This window comes from Lissotriton vulgaris, chromosome 4_1 (assembly GCF_964263255.1).
Source record: "Lissotriton vulgaris chromosome 4_1, aLisVul1.2, whole genome shotgun sequence".
Lineage (NCBI taxonomy): Eukaryota > Metazoa > Chordata > Amphibia > Caudata > Salamandridae > Lissotriton > Lissotriton vulgaris.
Window position 1 is genome coordinate 629,044,784 of NC_141691.1, and position 25,539 is coordinate 629,070,322.

At 42.1% G+C, this 25,539-nt stretch overlaps 1 protein-coding gene across 1 annotated transcript in view; it reads right to left on the reverse strand.

Annotated features, from left to right (window-relative positions):
• Positions 1–25,539, reverse strand: part of GLI3 (GLI family zinc finger 3) — a 394,212-nt gene that overhangs the window by 84,004 nt on the left and 284,669 nt on the right. The window contains exons 6-7 of the mRNA XM_086964868.1: positions 18,699–18,833; positions 8,551–8,752 (exon numbers count right to left, since the gene is read on the reverse strand). Of these exons, the coding sequence (XP_086820994.1) occupies positions 8,551–8,752; positions 18,699–18,833 (337 nt within the window). The remainder of the gene's footprint in view (positions 1–8,550; positions 8,753–18,698; positions 18,834–25,539) is intronic.

The window sequence follows — 25,539 nt, forward strand, 5'->3', positions numbered from 1 at the left end:
GAGTTTGGATTCGATGGGGAGTGGGGTGATGAATTCTGTGATGGCGTCGGTGAGACTAGCATGTGGTCCAGGCAGTCTGTATGCGAGGGTGCCTCCGATGTTAGTTTTGTTGTTGGTGTGGTGTTGGAAGTTCAGGAATTCCTTGATCAGCTTGGTTTCATCTTCTGCGGTAGTGCAGATGATGGATTCCTTGTGTACAATGGCAATGCCACCTCTGTGGTTGTTGGTGTGGTTGCAGTGCTTCAACTTGTAGCCTTTGAGTGTTGTGATGGCAATATCAGTGGGCCAAGATTCTGACGATGGGCACAGTCCTGGCGTGGATGGACACAGACAGGCTTATCATTGGAGAGCCTTCAGCGCGCTGGTGGTGCTGCCATGCAGCATCCACCATAAAAAGTCCTGGCAGGTGCTAGCCAGGATGGCATGGAGTGGGAAAAAGCCTGCGGGAACTGGAGCTTATGGGATAAGGCGGGGCTACGAGGTGATCGATCGGCGGGAAAAGCAAGTGAACAATAAACGGGGAAGTGCAACCAACCCCAGTAAAAAGATTACCCCGATAACAAGTGCCCAAAACAACAGTAAGAACCCAAATTAAACAATAATACACCATAATAACAACCTACATTTAAATAAATAAACGAACTGAGGAGACGCTAAAGCCTAGGGAGAGGGACTACCTAAGGCGATGAACTAAGCGTTACCCCTGGCAGCGGGGGGGGAGGGTGACTTGATGCTGCAGGGAGTAACAGAACAGAGAAGACCAGACGCTTTATTAGGGACCCAAGGTGACTGCTGCACCGGTGGAGAGGGGAGCAATCTCAAGACCGAGAGGTCAAGTGTTGCTCAAAAAGGCAGCTCAGCTGATAATGTCCACTGTTTTCAGGGGTCACTGGTTAAGTAAGATGGAACTAACAGTGCCTTATCCCTGTGTGAGAAGCTGCATAATATCATTTGCATACTTTTGGGATTTAGGGAATTTAAAACATTTAGGCCCCTCCAGATCTCCTCAGAACAATCATTTAATTTTAAAGATAGATTTACAAGTCGTAAAACTATCTTTCAAAGTGGTGCCACAATCCAACACAGTAACGCATTTTTAACTTCCCAAGAAAATTGTTAAGGCATTTTAAATGTATTTCTGGTCTAGGACAATGTTTGAATCTCTTATGTCTTTTTTGATACTGGAGTGGTATCGAGAGCAGCCTAGGAAAAACATTAGAATACAGGACATAACCATGCGGTTCTTCGCTCTCCCCAGTTTGGAAACAAGAACACTTTCAAATGCCATAGAAGTATTAAACATATCTAAAACAACTAACTTAATGTTATGTTAAAGGAGTTCAAATCCTGAAACACTCCCCCCTGCCCCCACCTTCTCTGCTGTGGAAGATTCATTCACACATTTCCTGACTTGAGAAGCAATGTCTTTAGAGCGAAGAGGCAGTGAACTTGCTGGCAAGCAAACGACACAAAACAGTGAGTACAGAAATGGCCTACCTTACAGTACGAGAAATGCGAGTATGAACACGTACTGAACAGAGTGGACAAACCATTTCAAAAGCATAACATAAAACGAAAGCAAAAGCTACTGAAAGAGAAATCACGTGCGAATTCAAATGTGGCAGATACACTTGGCTATTTATCGTGCACAATGTTTATTCTAGCGAATCATATACAGCAGGGCATGGATCTGGGCTGTTGTGAAGACAATATTATGTTAAGCCGATGTCCTCTAAAACATTCCTTAATGGTATGGAAGGCGTTCCTCTACACACATAAGCCGTGATTGAAAATCCTCACAGGCAATTTACTCAGTATGTTTAAGCTTGCCTATGAAGCAATCTGATTCGGCAATGCCAGAGCTCAGCGCGCGCGCTCACTTGTGAGCTATTAGAGCCAATGCTCAGTGAACTGTACAACTATGGATTGGAACAGGATTACCAGGACTCTCCTCCTCTAGGTCTCTGTTGTTCATACTGTAAATCAAAAGAGACCAAAAGCCACAACTACCTCACAGGCATGTTTCACATTTTGGTGAATGCAATTGAAGACCTTAAAACATGCAATGTTATATTACGTAGGATATGGTATGCCCCAATGAGACTTTTTCCAGGGTCTCAATAAGAATAAAACATCTAACAGCAAATAATACATGATTATGTTCGGTGTTCATATAACAGAATATTTGAGTTTAGTTTGTTGCTTATGGACTGAGGCACATTGTTTTTTTCTATAAGCAAGTGTGACTTGGAAATACATAACAACTGCTTAAGCTGGGTTGATTTTGGCTTAACTTTAAAAGTTTATGTAAGGCAGAGAAAGGTATGCAGGTGTTTGTGACTACATCTTAACTTATAAATTCATTCTTGTGTGTGTTGCCATAATATTAATGATCACACCCCTAGGAAGACATAGGTGTCACAGATGAGAAAAATATGCACATCCTGTGAATTTTACACAGTATTAAGGGACATTTGTGCACATGAAAATCCGCAGAACCAGATTCTGTGCATCATAATTCAAATTATACATAGTTTAAATGTCTTCCAAACTGTGTGTGAATAAGGACCACAGCTATTTGCTTGGGAAAATGTTAGGTCATGAACTGAGTTCATTAGTTTTAATTGTCATGAACGTATATCAGCCACCATGAGCCTCATCTCTGGTGTGTGTTGAGCTAAGGTTTGGATACTTTAAGTCTTATTGAATCTGTTGAAGTCCATTTTCTGTTTCACTGTTCGAGGGCCCTGACAAATGTTGATCGTGCCAGATTGTCAGAGGCATATTTGCCGTTTCCCTAATGCTCCTATGCAGCTATTTCGTTCACAAGTTAGCCTGAAAACTATCCTACCTCCACTAACTCAATTTGCTGTAGTGTGGTGAATCTGTTAAGTTACTCTTGCATTTTTTTTACCAACAAAGATGAAACTCTTTGGGTGTTGACTTAATTTCTATTCGATGTCCCCTGCCGCTCCTTCGACATTCTCCGTGGCAATGCCCACTTGTCTTATTCAAATTCTGATCTGTGTGTATTTAAGGATAACATGAGTTGTGCAACCTACATATGTTCGAATCAAGCATGCATTAAGTATGTTTCATAGTCTGTACGCTCCACATAATGAACAGATGCCCACATTATGACTAATTCAAGAAATAAGTTACACTTAACACATGAAAAAAGCTGTGTGCATCAGCCCCTGAATCTTTCAACCGGTCGCAAAAATTAGAAGCGAAAAGTTTCCTCTACCAGTCTCACAGAACGCCACAGGAAGGGGCTGAGCTGGAACGCAATTGGATTGGCGTATCAAGTTGTAACTGACTTTAAGAAAAACAGACATGGCAATCAAAGACAAACTTTGCGGCTAGGCTGTCCGACTACCAAGGTCATCTAGTTTCATGTCACAGCTGGCGAATGTACCATAAAACAGCTGGCATTCAAAGTCAGGGAAATTGTTTCCAGTTTCTCTTCCTTTCCAACCCAGGCCCTTTCTCCCCTGGGCGTGTAGTTAACGCTGCTTATTTTGTACACACCGTTCGTACAGCTGAAGACTAGCGTGAGACAGACTTCGAAATGAAGAAAAGAGGGGTATGCAAATTTGCGTGAAGATGCTGGCATCGCCACCAGAGGCCTGGAGGGCTCTGAGGTCAAGTCGATCATACGTGAGCTGCATGGGGCAAAAGGTAGAAGGCTTCATCCTGGGTGTATGGGGGCAATCACCAGCACGCTCGAATAACTGCTAACATCTGTTGGTTGATCTGGACAAAGGAGCCATGTTTCTTGGAGCAGGACAGCTCTGACTTTACAGAACAAGCTGGGGTTACAAATGGAGTCTATAGTCGAATAGCAGAAATGCACACATGAATATCCAGCATGTAGCAGGTTAAGGGACTCCGCCAAGCAAAGAAGGACCATAAACGTGATAATGTTAGAGTTAAAAAGGCACACAAAGCTTACAACAACAATGTGTTTTTAAATACTCGAACTGATGTGCACATCTGGGATTTCAGCATCGCCTTTTGTTTTTCAATTAAAACACGGTTTCAACTTGTAAAACGTGTATAAGAAAAAAAGTAAATAGTATGTTTCTTATAGTTTTCGAGAAGTCAATCCTCAATCTATTCATAATGTTTAAGCGAATTGGCATTCAAATAACACAAAGAAAGAAGGCACAATTGTGGACTCAACCACTAGACGGCTGAATAATGCAACGAACGTGAATCCAGAAAAGATTCAAGCTTCAAAACTAAATATTCTAAAACCCCAAACTAGTTTTAATGATGTATGGCATGAGAAGGTACACGTAGCCAAGTGGCAAAAGAGAGTTGGACTGGGCCAAAGAAAAAGATGCAGTTATGGGGAAGCTGAGTTTACTACTACATGCCCTGAATAGAAAGTGCCAGAACATATTTTGTGTGCGATATGTGGACAGCACTTAGGATGTATGCCTCAAACCCTGGGCAAGGATAGCATGCTTCCATGGGATGAGGTCATGTGCTTACAGAAAAGGAGGTGGGAGCCAACTAAGCCCCTGCAAACTGCAGATGAGCCACATTTATTGTAACCTACAAGGTCTGGATTACACAACAGAGGCTGGACATGTTTAAGGCCTACATCAGGGTCTTTCGCTTAGGCTGAAAAAGCACTTCCACAACTACCTTATGAAACTGAATGAATAGTAAAATAATGAGACTGGGGTATAGGATTGAATGACGTGTAGGAAGCTGGCATATTATCTCCGCTCAAATTGCTGTTTAAGGATATGGCTTTACATTTGAAGATGGCACAGCTGCAGTGCCCTTCAGGAGGTTTCTAGCTTATACATCTACCGTGTTTAATGTCTTCTGTCAGTCCATGCTTCTGTGTAGATGTATTAGTAAAGCTAGCAGGACAGCTTAGTACATTTTGTTCAATGACCGTGATCTTATCCTCCCCACAATGTAAGAATCTCTCATTTCCTCCTTCGGGGCAATTTTAAGAGCTTCTCTCTGAATTTTTCATGAGCAAAATCTCTGATATCATTGCCAATTACACTAATGCTTCCATTGCTTATCTGCCTTCTGTGTTCTTCCCTCGCTCATCACTTGCCCCATGTCCTGTGATTACTCCCAACCCTACCTCTGTCGCACTTACTCCTCCCTCACCCATTTCTTCCCTCACTCATCTCGCCATGAACTCTCTTCTCGCACTAATGCTCTAGCTACTCTGCTTCCCTTTCTCAAGCCTAAATGCCCACTAAATCCTTGCAACTCTATCACCAGTAACATGACCAATACAATTCTGCTCTTGCTTATGCAACATTGCAATGCCTTTATTTTTTATACTACTTTTCCCTCTGATTAGAGGTCAGCTCTCAAGGTTTCCCTTCTAAAAAATCCTATGTGGACCCATCAGTTTTTACTAATTATCATGCCGTTTTACGTATTCTCTGCCTTACCTCAATGACCTCCTCTATTCATCCTTGGAATCCCACTCTCTTTTAGGTCTTTCTCAATTTGGTTTTTATCTCTTCTACAACATGAAAGCTGCTCTTCTTGAAGTTGCTGGTGACCTTCACGTGATCTTAAATCAAGGGGGAAATGCAGCCCTGGTTCTACTTTCCTTGTCATCTGCCTTCGACATTGTGTCCCGTCCTCTAGTGATTCATCCTCTCCAACAGATCTCTGGCACTGCTTTGGCCTGGTTTACTTTGTTCCTATCCAACTGTTCACAGCCCATTTTTTCATATTGATGCCATCCCTGTGGGCCAACTAAATAAATCTCAGGGTCTCCAGCTCATATCCTATGAGGATCATACTCAAATTCTTCTTAGGCCAGCCAGCAACTCAAACACCAACAGTACTAGTAGCTTCAAACACTGTCTTTCCAGTGTGACCACCTGCCTCAAAAGTAATTCAGATACAACTGAACTCTCACTGGTTGGAGGTACCCCAACCATTTTGTGCTCATGGTAGTGGCCACCTTAACAAGGCTCCTTACAGCCTCCTCCTTCCACTGTTCACAATCTCTTTGAATCACCTTTCACATTCTGTTCTCATATATCTCAGACCTCTGCCCCTTCTTTTGCTATGCTAAGCCTCTCTGGGAATCATTCCCCTTCTTCATATTAACCACTTCAGTACTGATGGCGAGCCCAGGCTTGTCATGCAGCACGGTGCTCGGGTGCTGGTGATGAGCCTGGGCTCGTCATGAGCCGTGGAACGCTCACACGCGGGGATAATTCCCCCGCTGTGCTGAGCGTTCCATTGCGCGGGCGGGCTCATGACGAGCCCAGGCTCGTCACCAGCATACGAGCACCGTGCTCGTCAGCACCGCGGCGCCGTGCGCGGCCCCCCCGCGCCGCGGCGGAATTAGCCCCGCGGTGAAGGGGTTAAGGGGAAGAAAGCAATCATCCAAGCAGTGGTGTTATCCTCCTTGACTTTCTCGGTCTTCCTGCTTATATAACAGATGACAATGATCAATGATGATGAAGGTGATTAGCGAGAGAAACTCAGGAATTCCTGGATGGTTATGGGGTACAAACCTTATTTTGCTAAGAGCCCAACAAGGACAGAAGTTCATCCCTACTTTGGTACAAACAAGTGAAGAATTCAAGGCCACAGTTAGAAGGGCAGGTTTTTGAATTACCTCTTAATGAATATCTAAATCAGTGTCTAGTGTGGCTTTGTGTTTCAACATTCCAAACCATCATGTAATATGGGACCACTCCCCCCTTATTAGGAACTTTATAGGGAAAGCTAATTTGTGACCAGTTTTTATTAAGGACAACAACCCTGCCAGTTTGGATCCACAATGATAACAAGTTCGATACATCACTCTTCATTGATTTCTTTTTCCTGGTTCTATCAAAGCCCTGTAATTAGAAAAGTTTAATCAAATTGAAGACAAAGAGTAGGGGTCGCATTAATATACTGATGATAAGAGACGCTATTGCAATAATAACTGATATTGTGTGCTTGGTACCCCAGTAAAGAGACTGAATAAACATTTGCCACATGTTACTAGTTTAGTATTGTTTATTACACACTGTTCATTACTATCCACATTTCTCCGCACATCGGAACCCAGATGTTATAAGACGAAGCATGATGCACTCATAGAAAAGGGGCGAGAGACCTACTGGTAAATTATTACAATGCCATCCACCCTACATGAAAAGAAAACGGCAAGTCACTTCAGATTTGAGAGTCCTTATAGCGTGTGAATTGGACAGTGGTATTTTTAGTGCTTGCACCAGAATTGGTACCCAAGCACCATACAAACCTTGTGACAGATGCATGGTAGCACTTTATTGTCATGTTGATTGTGAAATGATTTTCTTTCTCTAAATGAAGGTTCAGCAGGCACGTCAATCAATTATTTGGAGTGATAACCACCAGAACTTGAGATAGGTGCAGGCTAGCAATTTGTTGGACAATCTATATTTTAGTAAACATTGAAAAAAACAAATCTTTCTTTTTAGGCAGCTAATTATTTGATTAAGCCAACTTATCACCACATATGTGCCCTCTTAACATGTTTCACGAATCTCGGGACAAGCGCTTTGTATCAGTTGAAGATTCAACTAGCCTTGTATCGAACACTGAAATACTCATTTGGGTGCTTTCGTACTTGCCCGGACAATGCTTCAATGACCGTATTTTTTTTGTACTGGCTACCACTGACAGCCAAGTAGGTCAAACTCCTCTGGCACTTCTAATATCCTACAATTATACTCAGAAGCAATATTATCACATATGTTGATTTTGGTCAAGATTGTTTTTTTATCTCGATTAAAACTGAAACTGTCCATGATATTTTCTGATTTAAAGCATACCTCCAAAATTACGATACCCTGACATTAAAACTTTTTTTCAAATGTCATTGTTTCCCTTTTTTTGATTAAAGACATTATACTGTAGTTTCGGAGGGCAATCTTAAAATTGGGTTTTTTCTGCTGCATTGCATTACAAAGGAGTGGTTGGTTGCAGGGAAAAGTGTAATAAAATGAAAAACACAAACGGGGACAAGATGGTAGGCCTGGGCGGTAAATTCCATTCCGCTCGCGGAATTTGGGTATTTTCGTGTTCTGCAGAGAACGCAAAATTGCCCAAAATTCTGCGTACCGCGACTTCGCGAAATTTTTTGGCTGTTCGCGTTCTCAAATGCGTGTTTACGAGATATTTCAGCCCAAGCACGCAAACAGCGATTGCGAACAGTAAAAAAGCATCGCGAACAAACAATTCCGCGTGTTCACAGAATTCCTGCGTGTTCGCGGAGAGTTTCACGGAGATTTGCGTAGCGCGATTCCGCAAATTCCGCCCACCCCTACAGAAGATGGTCCACTGGTAATACCCCTATGAATCAAACTAATGAGAAGCACAAGAAATGGGACAGGGCAGAAGGAATGTTTATGTTGTAAAAATTATTTTTATCAATAACTGTGTTTTTGATGGAGAACATGACCTGCAACCATTAAACATTTGCCAAGTAATCATCTGCCAAAAGGTTTTATTTTCACCATGAAATGTAACATTATTTTAAAAATAGTTGCAAATTATCCAAAAGCCCACCTGATCGCACTTGCCGATAAGTGGCCGTAGGAGCCACTGGCCGAAGAGCTGCTGCGAGAGGAATTGAGAAGAGTGACCAGGGAGTTTGGAGATGTCCGAATCATCGTCTGGAGGTCGAAACTGTGATCGGAGAGAGGCGATATGGAGAGGGTCCGCTTTCGACTTGGCCTGGCTGACAACCGAGGACTGGGGAACCTGGAGCCTGTCAAGCAAGGAGAACATGGTCATAGGCCGGCCACAACAAGAACCAAATTATTTATCGACAAAGACGAGCAGCGACAAACCCATAACTGCCTGCGACATAGGCCTTCACTCCCCACCTGTGATCTACTGACTACAATTGAAGAAAATTAGGAAGAAAAATGTGTCTTCCAGCCGCTTACCTCAGGGGAGCTCTGTTTATTAATGTGCACACGAAATGATAAATGGCTAAACAAAAGGAAAAGACTTCTGTGTATTACCCCACTCATTTCACGTGATTTATGAATCTGACGGCTGCTTAGACATTCACATCATTAATTCACTACAGGCAAAGAAAGAGCGGTTCAGGCTGGAGCTACCAACAAACGCAAGCCCTCCCTGCCAAACGCGCGCAGCCGAAAATAAACTTTTCAAATATCAAGTTGGGATGGAGATCTTGGCTCTCTGGCATGAATCACCTCATTTATTAAACAGTGAAGCACGGATGAACTCAGTATAAACACCAACACTCAGGTCCCCGCCATCTGCGCAGATTTTAATGCTAACACTCACACTTTGCTAGAGGCTTTCATTTTTTTTAGAAAATCACACGCTCTGTGGATGCTTCTTCATTAAGCCAATAATTTTTTGGGGAAAATCTTTTTATTTTAACAATGCTCGTAAGACCAAATGATACATTGCCATGTACAAATAGCACATTAGGGAACAATACAGATATCATTCAGGCGTTACACATTAGGGAATCATAAGTGTCTTTCATCCATATAATTAGACTATATCTCCACCTGAGGCACCCGCCTCTCTGTATTTGCGCCAAGGCGCCCAAATTTTCTTCCATTTTTTCGTACCCCCCTGCTTTTATATACCGTTTCTTCCACTCTCTGACACCAGTCTAGGTCCCACTGCCAATCCTCCCACAATAATGTTTAGTAAAAATATTCATAAATATATTAGATTGGGGGATTATGGGTCTGCCACTGTAGACAATGTAACGTCAGAGAATGCGCCGCAGCTGGTAAAAGTCTTCTGCTCTAAACTTTTATTTTTTGTCTTTAGGCTTGTTCCTCTTTAATTTAGAAACTTCTACCCTCAGTGGAAGGAATGCTCTAATACATCACAATCCCTCACCTGCGACTCTGGCCTATAACTTGGGGAGAGGATCTGTAATGATTAATACAGGCCTTAACTGCGGCCTATGATACTATATGAAATAGATGGGGAAAAAATCAGCATCTTATATGAACTAGTTCTGTTGGACGGTATCAATAACTATACTAAATTAACTCCCACTCCCTAGTGACATTACAAATTATATCACTTGGACATGCCCAGGAGGCCATGCATTGTGTCCTGCCATGCCAGTATGAGATACCACTGATCCCATTCTGTTTTCTTTTTCATTTTGTTCTGTAATCTTCAGATCCAAAGTGGAGTCCACATATGCCGTTAATATATGTGCATGTCAGGCAGTTCTAGTTAGTTTAACTTCGAGCTAAAAATCTGAATCTGACATTGTGTTCCCTTTAAGGGAATGCTGCACAATTTCCTGCTGTATTAGATTGAATACTGCAGATTGGCTTTATATTAGAATGATATGTCACTTATTCAAGGTTTCTCATGTTGTCCTTAATGTTTCATTTCTTTGGTTTGATATTGCCCTATTTGTATCTGGTCCAAAAGCTGCACCCTTATCAGTGGCTCTGAGTGCTACCAGATATTTAGCATATGTTGTGTGCAATGTTCCTTGAGGCAGATTCAATTCACGTCGTGCTCCAAAAACAATATAGAGAGGAGAGGGACGGATTTGCAAATATTTTAGTATAAGCCTGTGTTACCTGCCCTTGTAGTACTCCCAGCGTAGCCTTAAATTGCGAATCTAAGCGAGGAGTATTGTTGGCTTGACTCCTAGAATTCAGGTGTAGGAAAGGAGTACTACAAAACTAAGTTACAGTAAAATCTTTGGGAATCAGGCGTAGTGTTTTGTAGTGGGGTGTTTTGAAAACTCAGTTATGCTTGCCCTTTGGTGTACCTTTACAGATCCTGCATAGGCATTAACTGCATGGACTTTGCTTTCTTCATGCTCCTTGTTCCATAAACTTTATTTGTTCCTACACACTGATTCATTTAACAGCTATGTTTTCAAACCTAACTTGCACTCTATACTTGCTTGATAGGGCTTACTAAATCCAGAACCGCAATATGAGGCGAGTGTAATTTGGACCTGTGCAAATCGACATATTATAATTACTTATGGAATTAAGTTGAGTACATCTAATCTTAAATATGCCATTATATTGTGCTTTCCATTGCCCACCGCAAGGTCTAATGATCTTTCAGGATGGTTAAATAAGTTCCTACTCCTTTTGATATACACGGTTGTTACATGGTTATGTTTACGAAGGTTTATATTTACACATATGAGAATCACTAGCTAACATTTATTTCTTTTGACTCCATGGAGAAACTCCTTCACCTACACCCTACATCTACTATTGACAAGTGAGCCTCTGTTAGACTTTACATCTTTAGGTGTGGTTTCCCCTTAAGTTTTGCTTTCTGATCTCCTGTTTTGACTGTGTGCTGAACTTTGTTTTTGCTGGCTTTAGAACTCTGTGCACTTTTTCTTTTACTGCTGATCAGTGCTAAAGTGCACGTGCTCTGTGTCTAAAATGTAATGGCATTTGGTTTCTCCATAATTAGCCTATGTGATTTACTGATAAGTCCCTGGTACAGTGTACTATAAGTGCACAGGACCAGTAAATTAAATGCTACTACTGGGACTGCAGCACTGATTTTGTCACCTACATGAGTAGCCCTTTCAAACATGTCTCAGGTCTACCACTGCACAGCCTATGTGTGCAGTTTCGATTTGCCATTTCAACATTGGCAAGCTTACCAGGCAGAAATCTTCCTTTGTATGACAAATAAGGCACCCCTAGGGTAGACCCTAGGTAGCCCCATTGGCAGGAAGCAGTGTATTTAAGAGGTAGGACACATGCGTTGTGTTGTACATGTCTTGTTAGTGAAAAACTGCTGAATTAGTATGTCACTAAAACAAGGACTTTCTCTCACATAGATTAGCACTGGAGCTGTCTTGTAACACTTCGAGTGTAACTTCTATCGGTTTTTAAGTTACAGGTCTGAAAATGACACTTTTAGAAAGTTGGCTGTTTCTTACTTTAATCATTCTGTGCCTCTTCCTGTCTCTGGAATACACATCTGGGCTGGGTGACAACTGGGCTTTATGCATTCCCATCAGGCAGCCCCACACAAAGGGAGATGAGGTGTGCCCTGCATATCCTGATCGCCCATCACCAGGCTGCTGTGTCTTCCTGAGTGAGAGGGAGAGGGAGAGGGAAGAGCTGGCACTTGCACCTAAATAGGGTTGTGCCTACACCCATACAAGATTTGCATACCCTCCAGTAGTGTGTCTGGAGCCAGGGCAGGAAAAGGCAGGGTCTTGTGCACTACAAAGACCTTTCTTTGAAGTCTCCCTACTTCAAAACATAAAATAGGTGTGAGCACTGGACCTCTGACACCATATACTCAGAAACATATCTGGAACTGAGGACATTCTGCCCGGAAGAAGAGCTGTTGTGCTGCCAGGAGGGACCACCATTTTGCTGCTTGCTTTACTGTATTGGTCTGCTGCCTGCTGCTTCTTACCTAGGAGTGAAAGGACTGGACTTGACTCTCTACACTCTGCATCTTCAAAGATTCTCCAAGGGCTTGTTCGGCATGCCTCCTGTATCTGAAGTCTCAGGGATATCACAGACTTCACCTGCATCTTGCTACCATCACCTGGACTCGTCTGCAGTGGTGTCAAATAAATCCAATCCTGTGCCCTTGGAAGTGAGTGTTTGGTGTTGCAACCCAAGAAACCAATGCATTGACACTGAAGTGTCATTTGGAACCAGCACACTTCTCTGTGATATCGATGCATAAACGCTGCCTGCACCAAAGCTGTGGACACCGATTGCCGACTGCGCAATTCAATGACCTTGACTTACAACACAGCCCGACTTTGCCGACGCAGCACCTCCAAATCATCGCTGCAGCTACACACTGTTCCCAAATCTTGACGTATTCCAGACTTTGCAAGGCTTTGCCCCACCGCATCGCATGCAGCCCAGTGGTTCGACATTGACACCTCGGCCTGATGCACAGGGCTCTAGACACGACACATCAACAACGCTGCAAGACCTTGGAAACAACTCATTTCCTTCGACAACTACGCATCCCCTCCTTTGTTCGACACTTTGTCCCCGAGCTTAAACGCATTCAAATGACTGTCAGTGGATTTGCATACTCCTGGATCTGGCCCGTGCAGAATCGCAGTCGGACTCAACTTTGGGATTTGCCCTCTTCAATAGTGACCATATAGCCCCAGTTGGAGCTACTGATTTCTAAGCCCCCCATTTTGATTTACTGTTGCAAAATTCATATCTTGAAGCATGTATGTTGGATTTTTATCATTTTGGTCTCGTTTTACCCCAACAAATATTTGCTATTTTTCTAAACTAATGTGGAGTACTTTGTGGTTTTGTTACTGTGTGTGTGTGTGTGCACAAAGACTTTACACATTGCCGCACTGGATTAGACCAACTGCTCTGTGCCAAGCTACCAGAGTGAGCACAGGTAAACTTTTCATGGGTACTGTCCTTACCCTGACAGGGATTGTGGTTCCAGCTAGGACAAGGTGCATACATCTGCTAACCAGAAACCTAATTTCTAACAGTCTCTCTGACTTCAAAGTAATATTCATATTTCGGAATTTGGGATCATGTTATCATTACATTTTATGTCTCAGCTTTGCAACCATTTGTAAAAGAGAGACATGCTATTTCTCACATTTTTCTTACATCACACTCAGAAAATAGACAATTACCAATACCCCAAAAAACATGCAAACTGCCAGAAACCATACATTTTCTAATGTGACCCTAGTGTTAAAAGAATTAAAGAAGCACTCCTGCTTGATAGAGTGACTGATCAATCCCAAGGCAAACGTCGCTAAAACATTAGCTGTGCATAAAAGCATCACTAGTGAATTCTTGGAACACTAAGGAATATGGGACTGTGTGGAGCATTTGTCACAGTGCCGGGAATCCTTCATTTCTTGCTCACTGGTGTCAGACAAGCCCATCCGACAGTGAAGATGAACCATTGTCTCAAGGAAACTTTGTGACAGATTATCTGCAATTAGGTTTTTTGGGCTCAGTTCAGCTCCTGGTGTAAAGTGAATTTCACCACTGCAAAAAGGTTCCTATTGCAACATTTTCTTTGGTAAGTCGATCTGAGATGCCATGGAACTCAAAGATAACTGTCACTCTTTGGTGGCTCTGAATATTTGTTGGACCACTGCATGCTAATGTACTGCCTCTGTTACGCGTACTGTATGTTGCATGTTCCTTTGCACGTCTGCTCACCTACAAATCATTTGCATGTATACACCACATAAGGATGGCTGCCCTTTAACCTGAAAGCACCTCATTTAAATTTACAAAAAAATACGAATATTACGTTTATTTTTATTTAAAAAAAATATATATATTAATTTCTTAACCTCTTGACTATAAGAAAATATTACATTAATGCAGCATCCCTCCAAATACCCATAAATGTAGACAAGGACATGAAAGCTGCTGGTGAAGTGACATGGTTCAGTATGTTTTATTTCATATTCTTCTATCACAATTCCAAGTTTAAAGAAGTCATTAAAACCTTTGCTTGAAATAAGCACCAAAGACGCTCTGCACTGATTGCAACACTTGACGATTACATGCAAACGTAGGCATTCTGATTGCCACAAAAGAGGGGCAGGGTCTCCCTTCTATCTGCCGCTAATTGTTTTGTTTCTGTGTTCTAAAATTATGACAAAGAAGAAAAGGTTTTATTTTCACAATGATGAATGATGGGACATTCAGATTTCCACTTAATGACAATTAATTTACCGAGCGCCCAAGCAAGTTAAAATACTTTTAATTAGTTTTTACAAAGGAAAAGGGTAACTTCATACTCGATTTAGATAAAAGCAGCGATTGTCTGACTAAACACATCCTCATCAAACGAGGAAGGTGAGGCTGAGTGACCTTCCCCCGTATTCGCTCGTGTGTTTAATTCTCTATTTACTGCTTAAAATAACTCATTTGCATAAAGGCGCTGCACATTTTTCCTATCTTAGATGGGGGAAAGAGAGATAATTGAAAAGTTGCTGTGATGATGAATTTCAATTGTATTCGCTCCTATTAAAAACTCAACGACTCAATAAGATGGAGCGTGTTTACCTTGCGTCGAGGGAATGTTTAAGGGACAGGCAGAATCTGGCATGAATTAATGGCTGTTGCTCTTCTGCCTTAGCAGCCATCTTGGCGAGTCAATGAAAATGGCTGGGTCTGAACTGGGGTGGCGGAGTGAGCTAAAGAACGATGATGGATTCAACCCAGATCTGTGACTGGGGGTGACTGTCTGAAAAGTTGCAGCACTCCGTCCATCATCTTGAGTTTGCAATGAAACTTGCTACATATGCAGTATGAGAAGACACTGATCACTTTTTTCAAGACCGACCCCGGCGTTCAATTGCAAGTACACTCGCCCTCTCCCCATCTGTGTACAGTGCAGGGGAAAGGGGAAGGGAGGCGGGGTTAGCATTGGTCTGGGATTTCTTGTCTGACTCTTTTTAATAGTTTAATCTATCTCATTATCAATAAACTATGTTGGCTCCCCAGTTGAACTTCCTTGTGGATGACCCTACTTAGCAGTTTTTCTCTGTTTATAAAAGACAGATGCTAAAAGTAAGGGCCTGGAAGCTGTCTCTGCCCTGCTGGGCTTCTAACTGGATTCCAACTCTCTCGGTTGAGTTTCTAGGGAGGAAGGATATCATGACTTGATATGCAGGTCTTGACAGGGTAGGATGTGCAATATATTTGTGTTTTTAACTCAGAACTGCTGGTGTTGACTCTATGTCCAAGAGTCTTTAGGTCGAGCCTTCCAGACAGTGCAAGCTGTCTCATTGAGAAAGACATATTTTGGGCTTACCAAGAACATAGAGGGGCTTGCAGCCTGCCTGCCTGTTGCTTACCATTGGTTGGATTTACTGTCACTCTCAGTTGCTTGTTTTTTAGTTAATGGCTTGCTTTTAGAAAACTACCTTTTTGTTTTTTGTTTAAGCACTCTGTAAGAGTGTTTGTGTTTTCCAGCTGTCTCCCTTCTGTGCGCTTCTACCCCCTTCATGGTGCCTTCTCTTACCTAGGTGCTTCTCTTCTCCCACCCGTAGTCATGCTCTCCCTCGCCCATGTGCCCCCACCCATGCTCCATGTTGCTCTCTTTTGCCGATGTTCTCTCCAATGTCCTGTCTACCCTTCCCTTATGCTTGATTATGCTGGCTCCCTCCCTGGCTTCTCCTGTGTGCTCTGTGTTGCTTTCTTCCCTGTGTGCTTCTCTCCACCACAGTATTGCTTCTCCCTCATGTGCTGCTTTCCCTCCCACAATTCACTACACAATGCTTCCCACCCTGGCGCGCCCCCGGACATTGGAATGACTTGCAGTCGCATCTTTGAACCACAGAATAGAAAGTGAGCCATGAACCATGTTTACATATCACATTCACTTCGGAGTGACAATAAAGTAAGTACAATAATTAATCTTTGTGTGACACCAATATATCAAGGCAGTATTATTTTCTAAAAGATGACGTGGATCACATAGCATGGTCCTACAAACATAAGACTTATGGTCTAGTGTTTGAAATCTCCATTGCGCATGAGCTGTATCCAAGTAGTCAATGCGTTACCCAATGCTAGTGTAGTGAAAAGTCATCATGCACAGTTCTTCCCATTGGACGCTGGTCTTGTCTTTCAAGAGAAAGCTAATATCCGAGCCAAGGGTGTTTAGGAAGCAGCCAGAACAGACACCAACTCATGGTGGGTATACTATCTCTGTGATGCTGCATTTAAGCTCAGAGTTAACAGTACATTACGGAAAACGTGCTGGAGTCACGCTCGTTTCCACATGGTGCACTTGCAACATACACTGTGCACCACTCCGCTCACTCCTGCTCCACTGCTGGAATGCTGTTCTGTGGCTAATGTCCTCGCTGCATGCATCCTAAGACCACAGCAAATCTCCACTTTGTGTTTTGCACATCTATTCAAGCTTCTTTAGTGTTCCATGTGGAATCCTTTAAGATGTGGATGTGTTCTGCCACAAGTGACTTAGTACTTCCTTTCTGCAAAGGGTGGGATTCCAAACACGTTAATGGCGTGCATGGCAGTCCCCTGCACAGAGCACACACTGCAGATTTATATGTTTCTATAGTGAACCGTGTGTGTGAACTTCAGAAATGAATCGTATATCCATTTGTGCCTGAACCAATAGTGCAAATGTAATTCATGTGGTCTTTTTGTAATTCATATGAAACTATGAGATATTTTAAGCACATACAAATATCTGTATTCACTTATATTTCATAGCTGCCAAGTTTTCCGGTTGCCGATGTGTCATTTCAGTGCTGTGAGAGGGGCTCAATAAGTGATCTTGGGCAATGGAACTCACAATTTGTGGATACCATGCTCTGTGGACAATGTGTGAATGCAAAACGCATAGAAAGCCAATAGGGTTCCAGAGGTGAGACCTTTTGGCTTTGCCAATGCTGGTTTATAGTCAGTGTGCATATATTCTGTACGATGTGCATTCTGCATCTGCAGTTCAAACAGAATCTGCTTGCAAATAATATCATCAATAGCCTCCAGACACCATTGTTGAGGCAAAGGTGTCACGAGGAGCTCCAAAATGCATATTTGTCAATACCATTAGGATATGCTAACAAGGATATGTAAATAACATAACCATGCAAACGGTGCAGAAAGGTTAGGTCAAGTTTACTAAACTCCAGAAATAAACATTAGAAACCAGATCTCCATTTTGTCAGCTGCTGGCAAGAATGTATTGAGCTAAGCTTATACCACATATTGCCAGGGTGGCTCAAAGGCAAAAAGTTATAAAATAAAGAAGAAGAATAAAAGAGAACTAAGAAAATCATGATGGACCCACCCACTAGATAGTGGAATAATGCACAGCATCTGAATCCAGAAGAGGTTCACGCTGCAAAATTATAGATGGAATCCATAGGTACTGTTGCCTCTCTGCTTATCCCAAGGACACTGTAGGCCTGTGTGCTTAATTTGTACATGAATGAGCGCTGGTGCTCAAGCCATACTCACAAGCCAATGGCGGACCCTTTTAAATGTCAGCATCCCAAATACAAAGGCTGAATATCTTAAATCCACCTCATACCGCTTTCATATCGCCAGGCACGCCTTCCCCCTTTATCCCGCCATGCAGGTTCCTGCTTTCTCCCTTGGTGGAGGTTTTTCTGTGTTTTTCTTTCTCCACCATTCCCCCCTGTTTTTTATCCACTCTCTGTAAATGTCTAATGAGGGAAAATAAGTGGTGGCTCCCAAGTCTCATCTCAAATTAAGCACTGGTGATGCCCTTCTGGATCACTTCAATATTCAAAGGCCCAGTTACCTACATCTACTTTGTGACAGCTAGCAGGAGAAACGTTTCCATTATGAGGTTCATGTTTACAATCTGCTTCATTCATAATCCTCAAATAGGTCACTAAAATAACGTTTTTTCCCCACTGAAAAGGGTGCAGCTAAATCTCTCAAAAACCTGACACACTTAGAAAAGCCATCCCACTACAGGTTTTAGTTCCATTGAGCCCTCAGCGACAGAGAGGAACTGAGTGTCTGCCCAGTTCCATGGAGACACAGGAATGATGAACAGCCAAGATGGAAGGCTGCTTTTTTTAATCTATAATTTAAGGATTCCGGATTCCTCACCTTTTTTGATATGTAAAAACATGAACAAATATCGAATTTAAGAAAATTAGAAGTTAACAGTCCTAAAAGTACGCTTTAGTAAAATAAAACAATGTCACTTACTTTCCATGGCATGCAGATATTCCATATGCAGGGCGCTTGCTCCTGCTGTAGCTGCTGAAGGGAACATGTCAGCATAAGGACTGCGCAGCGCCATTTGGTGGTAATATTCGGCTGGATTAACGCCAGCATGTGGAACTAGAAATAAAACATCAAAAGCATTGTTACCAGCGTGAGCTGTAAGAAAGATGTCGAACCGGAGCATTCCCCGACCATAGTCACTTCAAAGATGGGAGTTCTACAAAAACATGCAGCTGAAATGCAGTTGGTAGAACAAGAAAGACAAATATTTACATATATCGTCATTTCTATCAAGAATTCGCCCCCATTGCTTGAGTACAGTACAAATATCCATGTTAATTGTGTTCAAACTCTTTAACTTTGGTTCCCTAAAACCCGTCACCCTCCCTCCTGCCTCCCTAGGACGAAAGATATAGCCCTGTCCATAAATATAGGTTCAGAAAAACAAATTCTTAAACAATAAATATGAAAATGTGCCTGCGTGCTAGAGGTATTTAAACAAAGTATGAAAATTAAAACCAGTTGACTAGGAGCAACGTTCTCGCTAGAGGTTTTTACAAGGTGACTAGCTACTCGTATAAACAACGGGTCAAAGGTGGAAGTGAATGGTATGCAGGTTTTTAATGTATTCACCTCAGCAGAAAGCAACGTTTGCCTTCCGAGGTAAAATACTCAAATTAGTTCTTGGAAAGTTCATTGCAAAGCTGTAAAAGTAGCCAAAGGTTGATGGGCAAAACAAGTATTCCTAAACTTAAATCTTTCTTAAGGCAGAATACAGATTACGCTTCTTGAAGTAAACTGATTCTGACAGTCCTCATGTGTCCATACTTCTAGCTACTCATTACAAGTGAATGTCAATGGACAAGGAAAGGCTGTAGGGTTGGGAATGAGTTTGATACAGACAGCCTGGTTAGGAAAGAATTCAAAAACCCGGCTGTGAACTTGTGCAGAAATTTCTAAGAATTTGACCCAGTATCTTGATGCAATAAAATATGGTCAGATACATGTATGTCCCAGCATTATTTGAACATCGAGAAAACAATACAACAAAATGGAGCAATTTATATTATCAAAGAGTATAAATGTGGCCTTATGGCTAGAATGGTCAACCTCGAAGCTGGGGAATCGCGCTAGAAGTCTCGGAAGGGAAGCTCAACATCCTGTGATTAATCACTGGTATTGCGGTAACAATACCTGAGCATGACTGAGTTAACCATTTTGCTAAGTTGTATGACCTTAATGAACAGATAAGTATTGTAGATCTTTATAAAGATAACCTGTCCTTTTGTGGCCCAGTCTTGGTGAACATTCTGAGGAGTGCAAATTAATGCATCGCCCCATAAGTCGTGGTCGCAGCAACGATTGTGCCAATTTTTAAAAAGGGAAATAGAAGCGACCCACAATATTACCGGCCAATCTCTTTAATAGATGCCGCAGCCAATACTCTAGGTGGAGTTCTACTTGACCAACTAGAGAACTGGGCTCACGAAAAAGCCATTATAACATTGGTACAATATGGCTTTCAGCATGGATTAGGTACGGCAGATCAGTGCCTGAATTTACAATTAATAATGAGCAAGTATGTGGCCGTCAAATGGGGTTGCCTTGTCCTGGAGATTATGGATTTAAGAGCAGCATTTGATAATGTCATAAGGGGAAAGCAGTGGACTATGCTGCTAAGTCAGGGTGCCAATCCCAAATGTGTCCACCACCTTGCCCAGTTGCACACAGATGTAAAAGGCAAGCTTAGGTACGGGTCAGGTGGGGAGTGTACCTCCTATATAAAGATCAGACATGGTGTCAGACAAGGTTGTGTGCTGGCACCCTTCCTCTTTAGCTTTTATATTAATGCTCTTGAGGCCTGTTTGATCGAAGTTTCATCTGACCCACCCAGGATGGGGACACATGATCTACCTGTTCTTATGTATGCGGATGATTGCGTCCTCATGGCGTGAGCAGGGAAGGGCCTGCAGAAACTACTTAACAGCTTTGTGACATTTATGTCTGATCTAGGCCTCTCCACGAATAAAACTAAATCTTATTGAATAATCTGTGGGCAACTGTAGAGTAAAGTAACTCCCTTTCATATTGATGGAGTATCCCTCAAATGTGGGTCCATATTTATGTATCTGTGAGTACCATTAGACAGTAGGAACACCCTGCTACATCTTAGGGGGGAAGGGTCAAGCATTTTGAACAAGCAGTAGTGTCCCTATGCAACTTTGCCAGTAAGTTAGGGTATATGCCCCTAGATTACTATCTATAAAGATAGACCTATATTAATTGCTAACTATGGGGCTGGTGTCTGGGGGCATATTGACCCAGACGGGCCTGCAGAATAGTGAAAATAAGTTTTTGTGAAGACTTATGTTATTTCCTCCCAGTGTTCCTGCCACTATAGTGCACGAGGAGCAAGGTTTAAACTTTATAGGTGATCTAATAAGGATGGCAACAACTCTGGTTGCCAGTCTGGTGTAGGACATAAGCGGCGTTGACACAAATGGTGAGTTCTGACTGTCTAAACCTAGCAGGGGCACATAAGATCAGTTGACTTATGTTTGTTAAAGAAAATAACTTGATGCCATTGATAGATCCGATCTGTTTCTCATCCTGAAGTCTATAGCACCTCGAATTAGACCTCTGGTAAAAGGAGATCTGCTAAATTGGATGGCCGGAATGAATGGGGGTTGACTCAAAGACCGGGTTAATGGTGGCCTACCTTCCCATTTGTACTAAACCATGTATAGAGCCATACCAACTAAAAGTACCATGCCACCAGAGATATTATTTGTCAAGATTTAGATTGGGATTGCCCCAATTTTTGGTGTCTTACCCCTCCAAAGTATTTGCTTCAAAAGACTTGATACCCTGCCCATGCAACTCAATCACCGAGCAATCACAGCTACATATGTCTTTCTTTTGTGAGCTCTATAGATTGCAAAGATCACAGCTACTCCTACCTCTTTTGAGACCGTTAAATATTAGGAGGTGTAAAGAGGGTTTGGCTTACTTACAATTGCTTCAGACTGATTTAATATGCATAAGATTATTATAGATTCTTTACCTCTGTTGTCAAATGCAGGGGAATTGTGCGGAAGTAAGAGTAGTACATTGTCTGAAGGTTTATGTTTATGTTTTGAAGCTTTTTATTGAGCGATGGTATTTTTATGATATGATGAATTATCCGTTGACATTGTATGATTATCTAGCAAGGTTAGGAAGGATGGGGCGATATCTTTTTCAGAACATGTTGAGCCTCAAGAGATACTGTTTCATGCAGTACCCTTTTTAGATTATAAGGAGTTTATGGAATGATGGCCTAAAATTTTGAATACTTTCCTAATCGCATATTTTCCAGATGCTGATTTTTTTTTTAATTGATTTTAAAATATGTTTGTATGCTTTTATGGCTTTTTGTAACCCGAATAAAGCTTTTAAAGCTTTTAACTAACTAACATGAATACATGTTAAGTAGAAACTTGTGCATCTAAAAGTACTGGAGTAAGATCATCCCAAGTCCATAAGTCACGCTCAGCGAAGTGGAACTGCTTCCTTCATGGTCTAAATGGAATTCTTGATTAAACTAAAAAAATCTTAAGTACAATTTTTATGTTCAATAATAAAAAAAATTACTAAGCTCCTTCCACTGCACTTTACCATACTGAAAACTGTGGCCAATTAACTCAATAAAAACTGAAGTGCTCTGGGCCAAGACAAACCACACAATCATAGGCAGAGGAGTTAAGCAGTGTTGGCTCCTCTGCTAAGGAGCGTCGCCCCACTGCTCTGAGAGCAGTTCAAAAATGAAAAATAAAATGATACTAACCCAATATTTTAATCATTTAATGTTTCTGTAGTGGCAGGGCTGGGCTGGCCAGAGCAGGAGCCAGGGGGAGGAGTGGTGGACACTCTGTAAGTGCGCATGGCTGTTTGACCGGCTGTCTTGGACCGACCAAACAGTTATGCACACTTTGCATGCTCCCCACCAGCTTTTTTACACAGCCTGGTTGGAAAACAAGCACAGGCTCCCAGTCCCTGTCTGGTGCTCAGACCTATCACAGCGCTGCTGTTATGCGGGTGTCAGCAGCGTCAGAATTAGCTAGGCGAGCCTGTGTGCTTCCTGCATTGACGACTAAAGAGGGTCAAGAGGCGGCGACCGGCCTGCAGGTAAGTGGATTTTTTTCCATCTCCCTGCCACCCCCGTTAAGCAGCAGCCCCCACTGGAGTTGGGAGAGACATTTCAGACAGCTAATTCACTATTTCAACTCAGACATCTCAGCACTCATGCAAAATATCGAAATAAACTCAGTGGCACCTTTAGAAGAGATTCTCTTTCAATAATATGAGTAGTAGTCCTTAGTGGCCTACTGTGTCTAGTGACGGTTTCCATAAAGCTTAGACTGTAAACTAGACTATCATTAAGAGGTGTGAGCAGGATCTCAACCTTTGCACTCATTCATGTATTAAAAAAAATGAGGGCTGGCGTACCACGCAGCACTACACAGGGCCGCGTTGTGAAGGGCATCAGCTTACACATACTGCTTTTTCTCAATTACCTTTATAGATCTGGATGAAGAGAACTTTAACTCTTTGATGCTAAAGCTAGTGAGAAAGGTCAGGGGACAGTATGTCCATTGTCCAAAAAAAACACATGAGAAGATCAGGAACGTAGTTTGTCTGAGGAGATAACTAACCAACGTTTACACTCATTAGTGAAGTTTTATACTTTGTTTTGTTCGTGATGTCCCACAAAATCTGTCTATTTTTATTTTTGTATATAATGGGTTTACTATTTAAGCGTGGATGTTTCATGTGCTGTTTTGAATCACATCCTCCATATTTTCTGTTAAAGTTTGTAACTTCATTCTTATTGAAACCTACTCCTTTCGAAGGAAAGCAAACATTTGTATTTGCAGTAGTTTGTACAGCTACTCGAATTTGCGTCATAATCCCTACTCCTTATCTTCAACAGACTGTGTGATTCGGGGCACCTCCCTTATGGTTTGCATTTGTCGAATGCCTCATTGCACAACGAGTTATAATCTTGTCTTCCTCAAATAACCAACTGCTGTGATGCTGAGCATACGTTACTGTGTATTTTGTTTTTAGAAAGTTGTATGTGCTGTTGAAGTGTGCCTCTACTTTTCAGTGAGATTATAAGAAAATTGCTGACATACAGTTTCTACTTCATTAAAATGTAGTGGTCCTCATCAGAAGCACTGGTATTGCCCTATGATAAGTGCAGCAACTCTTCCCGAGAAGTACATATACTGTCCTCAAAGAGCAAGAGCTTGATGCCAATAAGTGCCAGTACTTCCAAAATAAAGTGCAGCCTTCCTTCCATGCTGAAGCTTACCTGGGAGAAGATGTGATCTAGTTGCTTAGTTAACAGTTTACGGATTCTTGTTTCACCTGCAATACTGACCTAATGACCACTCTTGGCCTGTCATTTTATCTATCCTACATACAAGGCTGTCACTCTTAACTCGCAAAGATGAACGTACTGTCCCTTATGTGCATCGTATCAGTACATTTTGTAACTTTCTTCTCAACCAATGCTCTCATTCGACTTAATTATTCAGAATAATCGGCACGTTCAACACAAGCCTTTCCAACTGGACACACAGAACCCACATCTACTGTTTACCTGGAAGGAAACAGCTCAGGAGTAAAGCACTCTCTATTAATGTGCTGTGAATGGCATGGTAAAGCTGTGCATGAAGTTATACAGATCTCAGTAAAACTTGAGACAACAAGACTATGCCTTCGTTTGTTCAGCTCTAAGTAATACGCGAGACAGCAGAGCAATAGCTCAGGTTGTAAGTGACATCTCAAAAAGAAGATCTATGTATTAGATACAGCACTCTCAGCGATGCCAGCAACAGTTTCTCCCAGGCTACACACCAAACTGGCTAAAACTTTAAACAGCAGAGTTATCCCTCAGGTAATAGAGCTGTTAAAAGGCCACCAGCCCCTCAAGCTAATCAGCTCCATAGGGCAGCCTAACCATCCTAGATGTTACACATCTCACAGGCTCAGATCTCAAACAGGATATGGCACAGCACACAAGTGCAGACGTAAAAAAACAGAAAAACAATGATGGGGCGAGGCCCCTATAAAGCTACATAGGAGTTGGGTCTAAGAAGAAGAAATAACAGAAGAACTCCTATTGCTACACCTTAAATTAATTTAAACGCGGTTCCAATGTATCTACCATATCCTCTAACTCAACTGTACAAACAGTTTTCCTCGTATGATAATGTTATTTCATAATTCTTCAAGGCACATTGCACTACTGTTTACGTTGAAAGATTAATATGCATATATACCAATGTTGTATGTGGCATCGAAGACCCCAGTGCTCAAGTGAAATAAGTGGTGTGAATTCAATCATGAGTCGCCGTGTGTGTGCATAATACGTGACCTGATCACTGACGAGGGTTGAACGGGTCCCCCACCCATAGTTTGGTTGAGTCCCTATACCCCTCTTATTTTAACAAGGTAGTTAGCTACATGAATAAAGTGACCAGAGTAGACTACACTAACCTTTTTTAATATACCTCACCTCACGCTCACTACTTTATCACTTAGGCCCCTCACACTCACTCAATCAACGGCTAGGAACAAAAGATCTCCACAAAAGTGTAGCACTAAGTGCTACCCGTCAGGCATTGCAGCGCCGGCTTGACGTAGGAGCAGGAAGCCGATGATGACACGAGACAATTGGCTGGTGATATGACAGCAGCCGTTAAACCAGCCTGTTGTGTGAGGCATCCCTAGTTCCGACAAGGGACACCTGCCCCTGACTTTCACATACAACCAC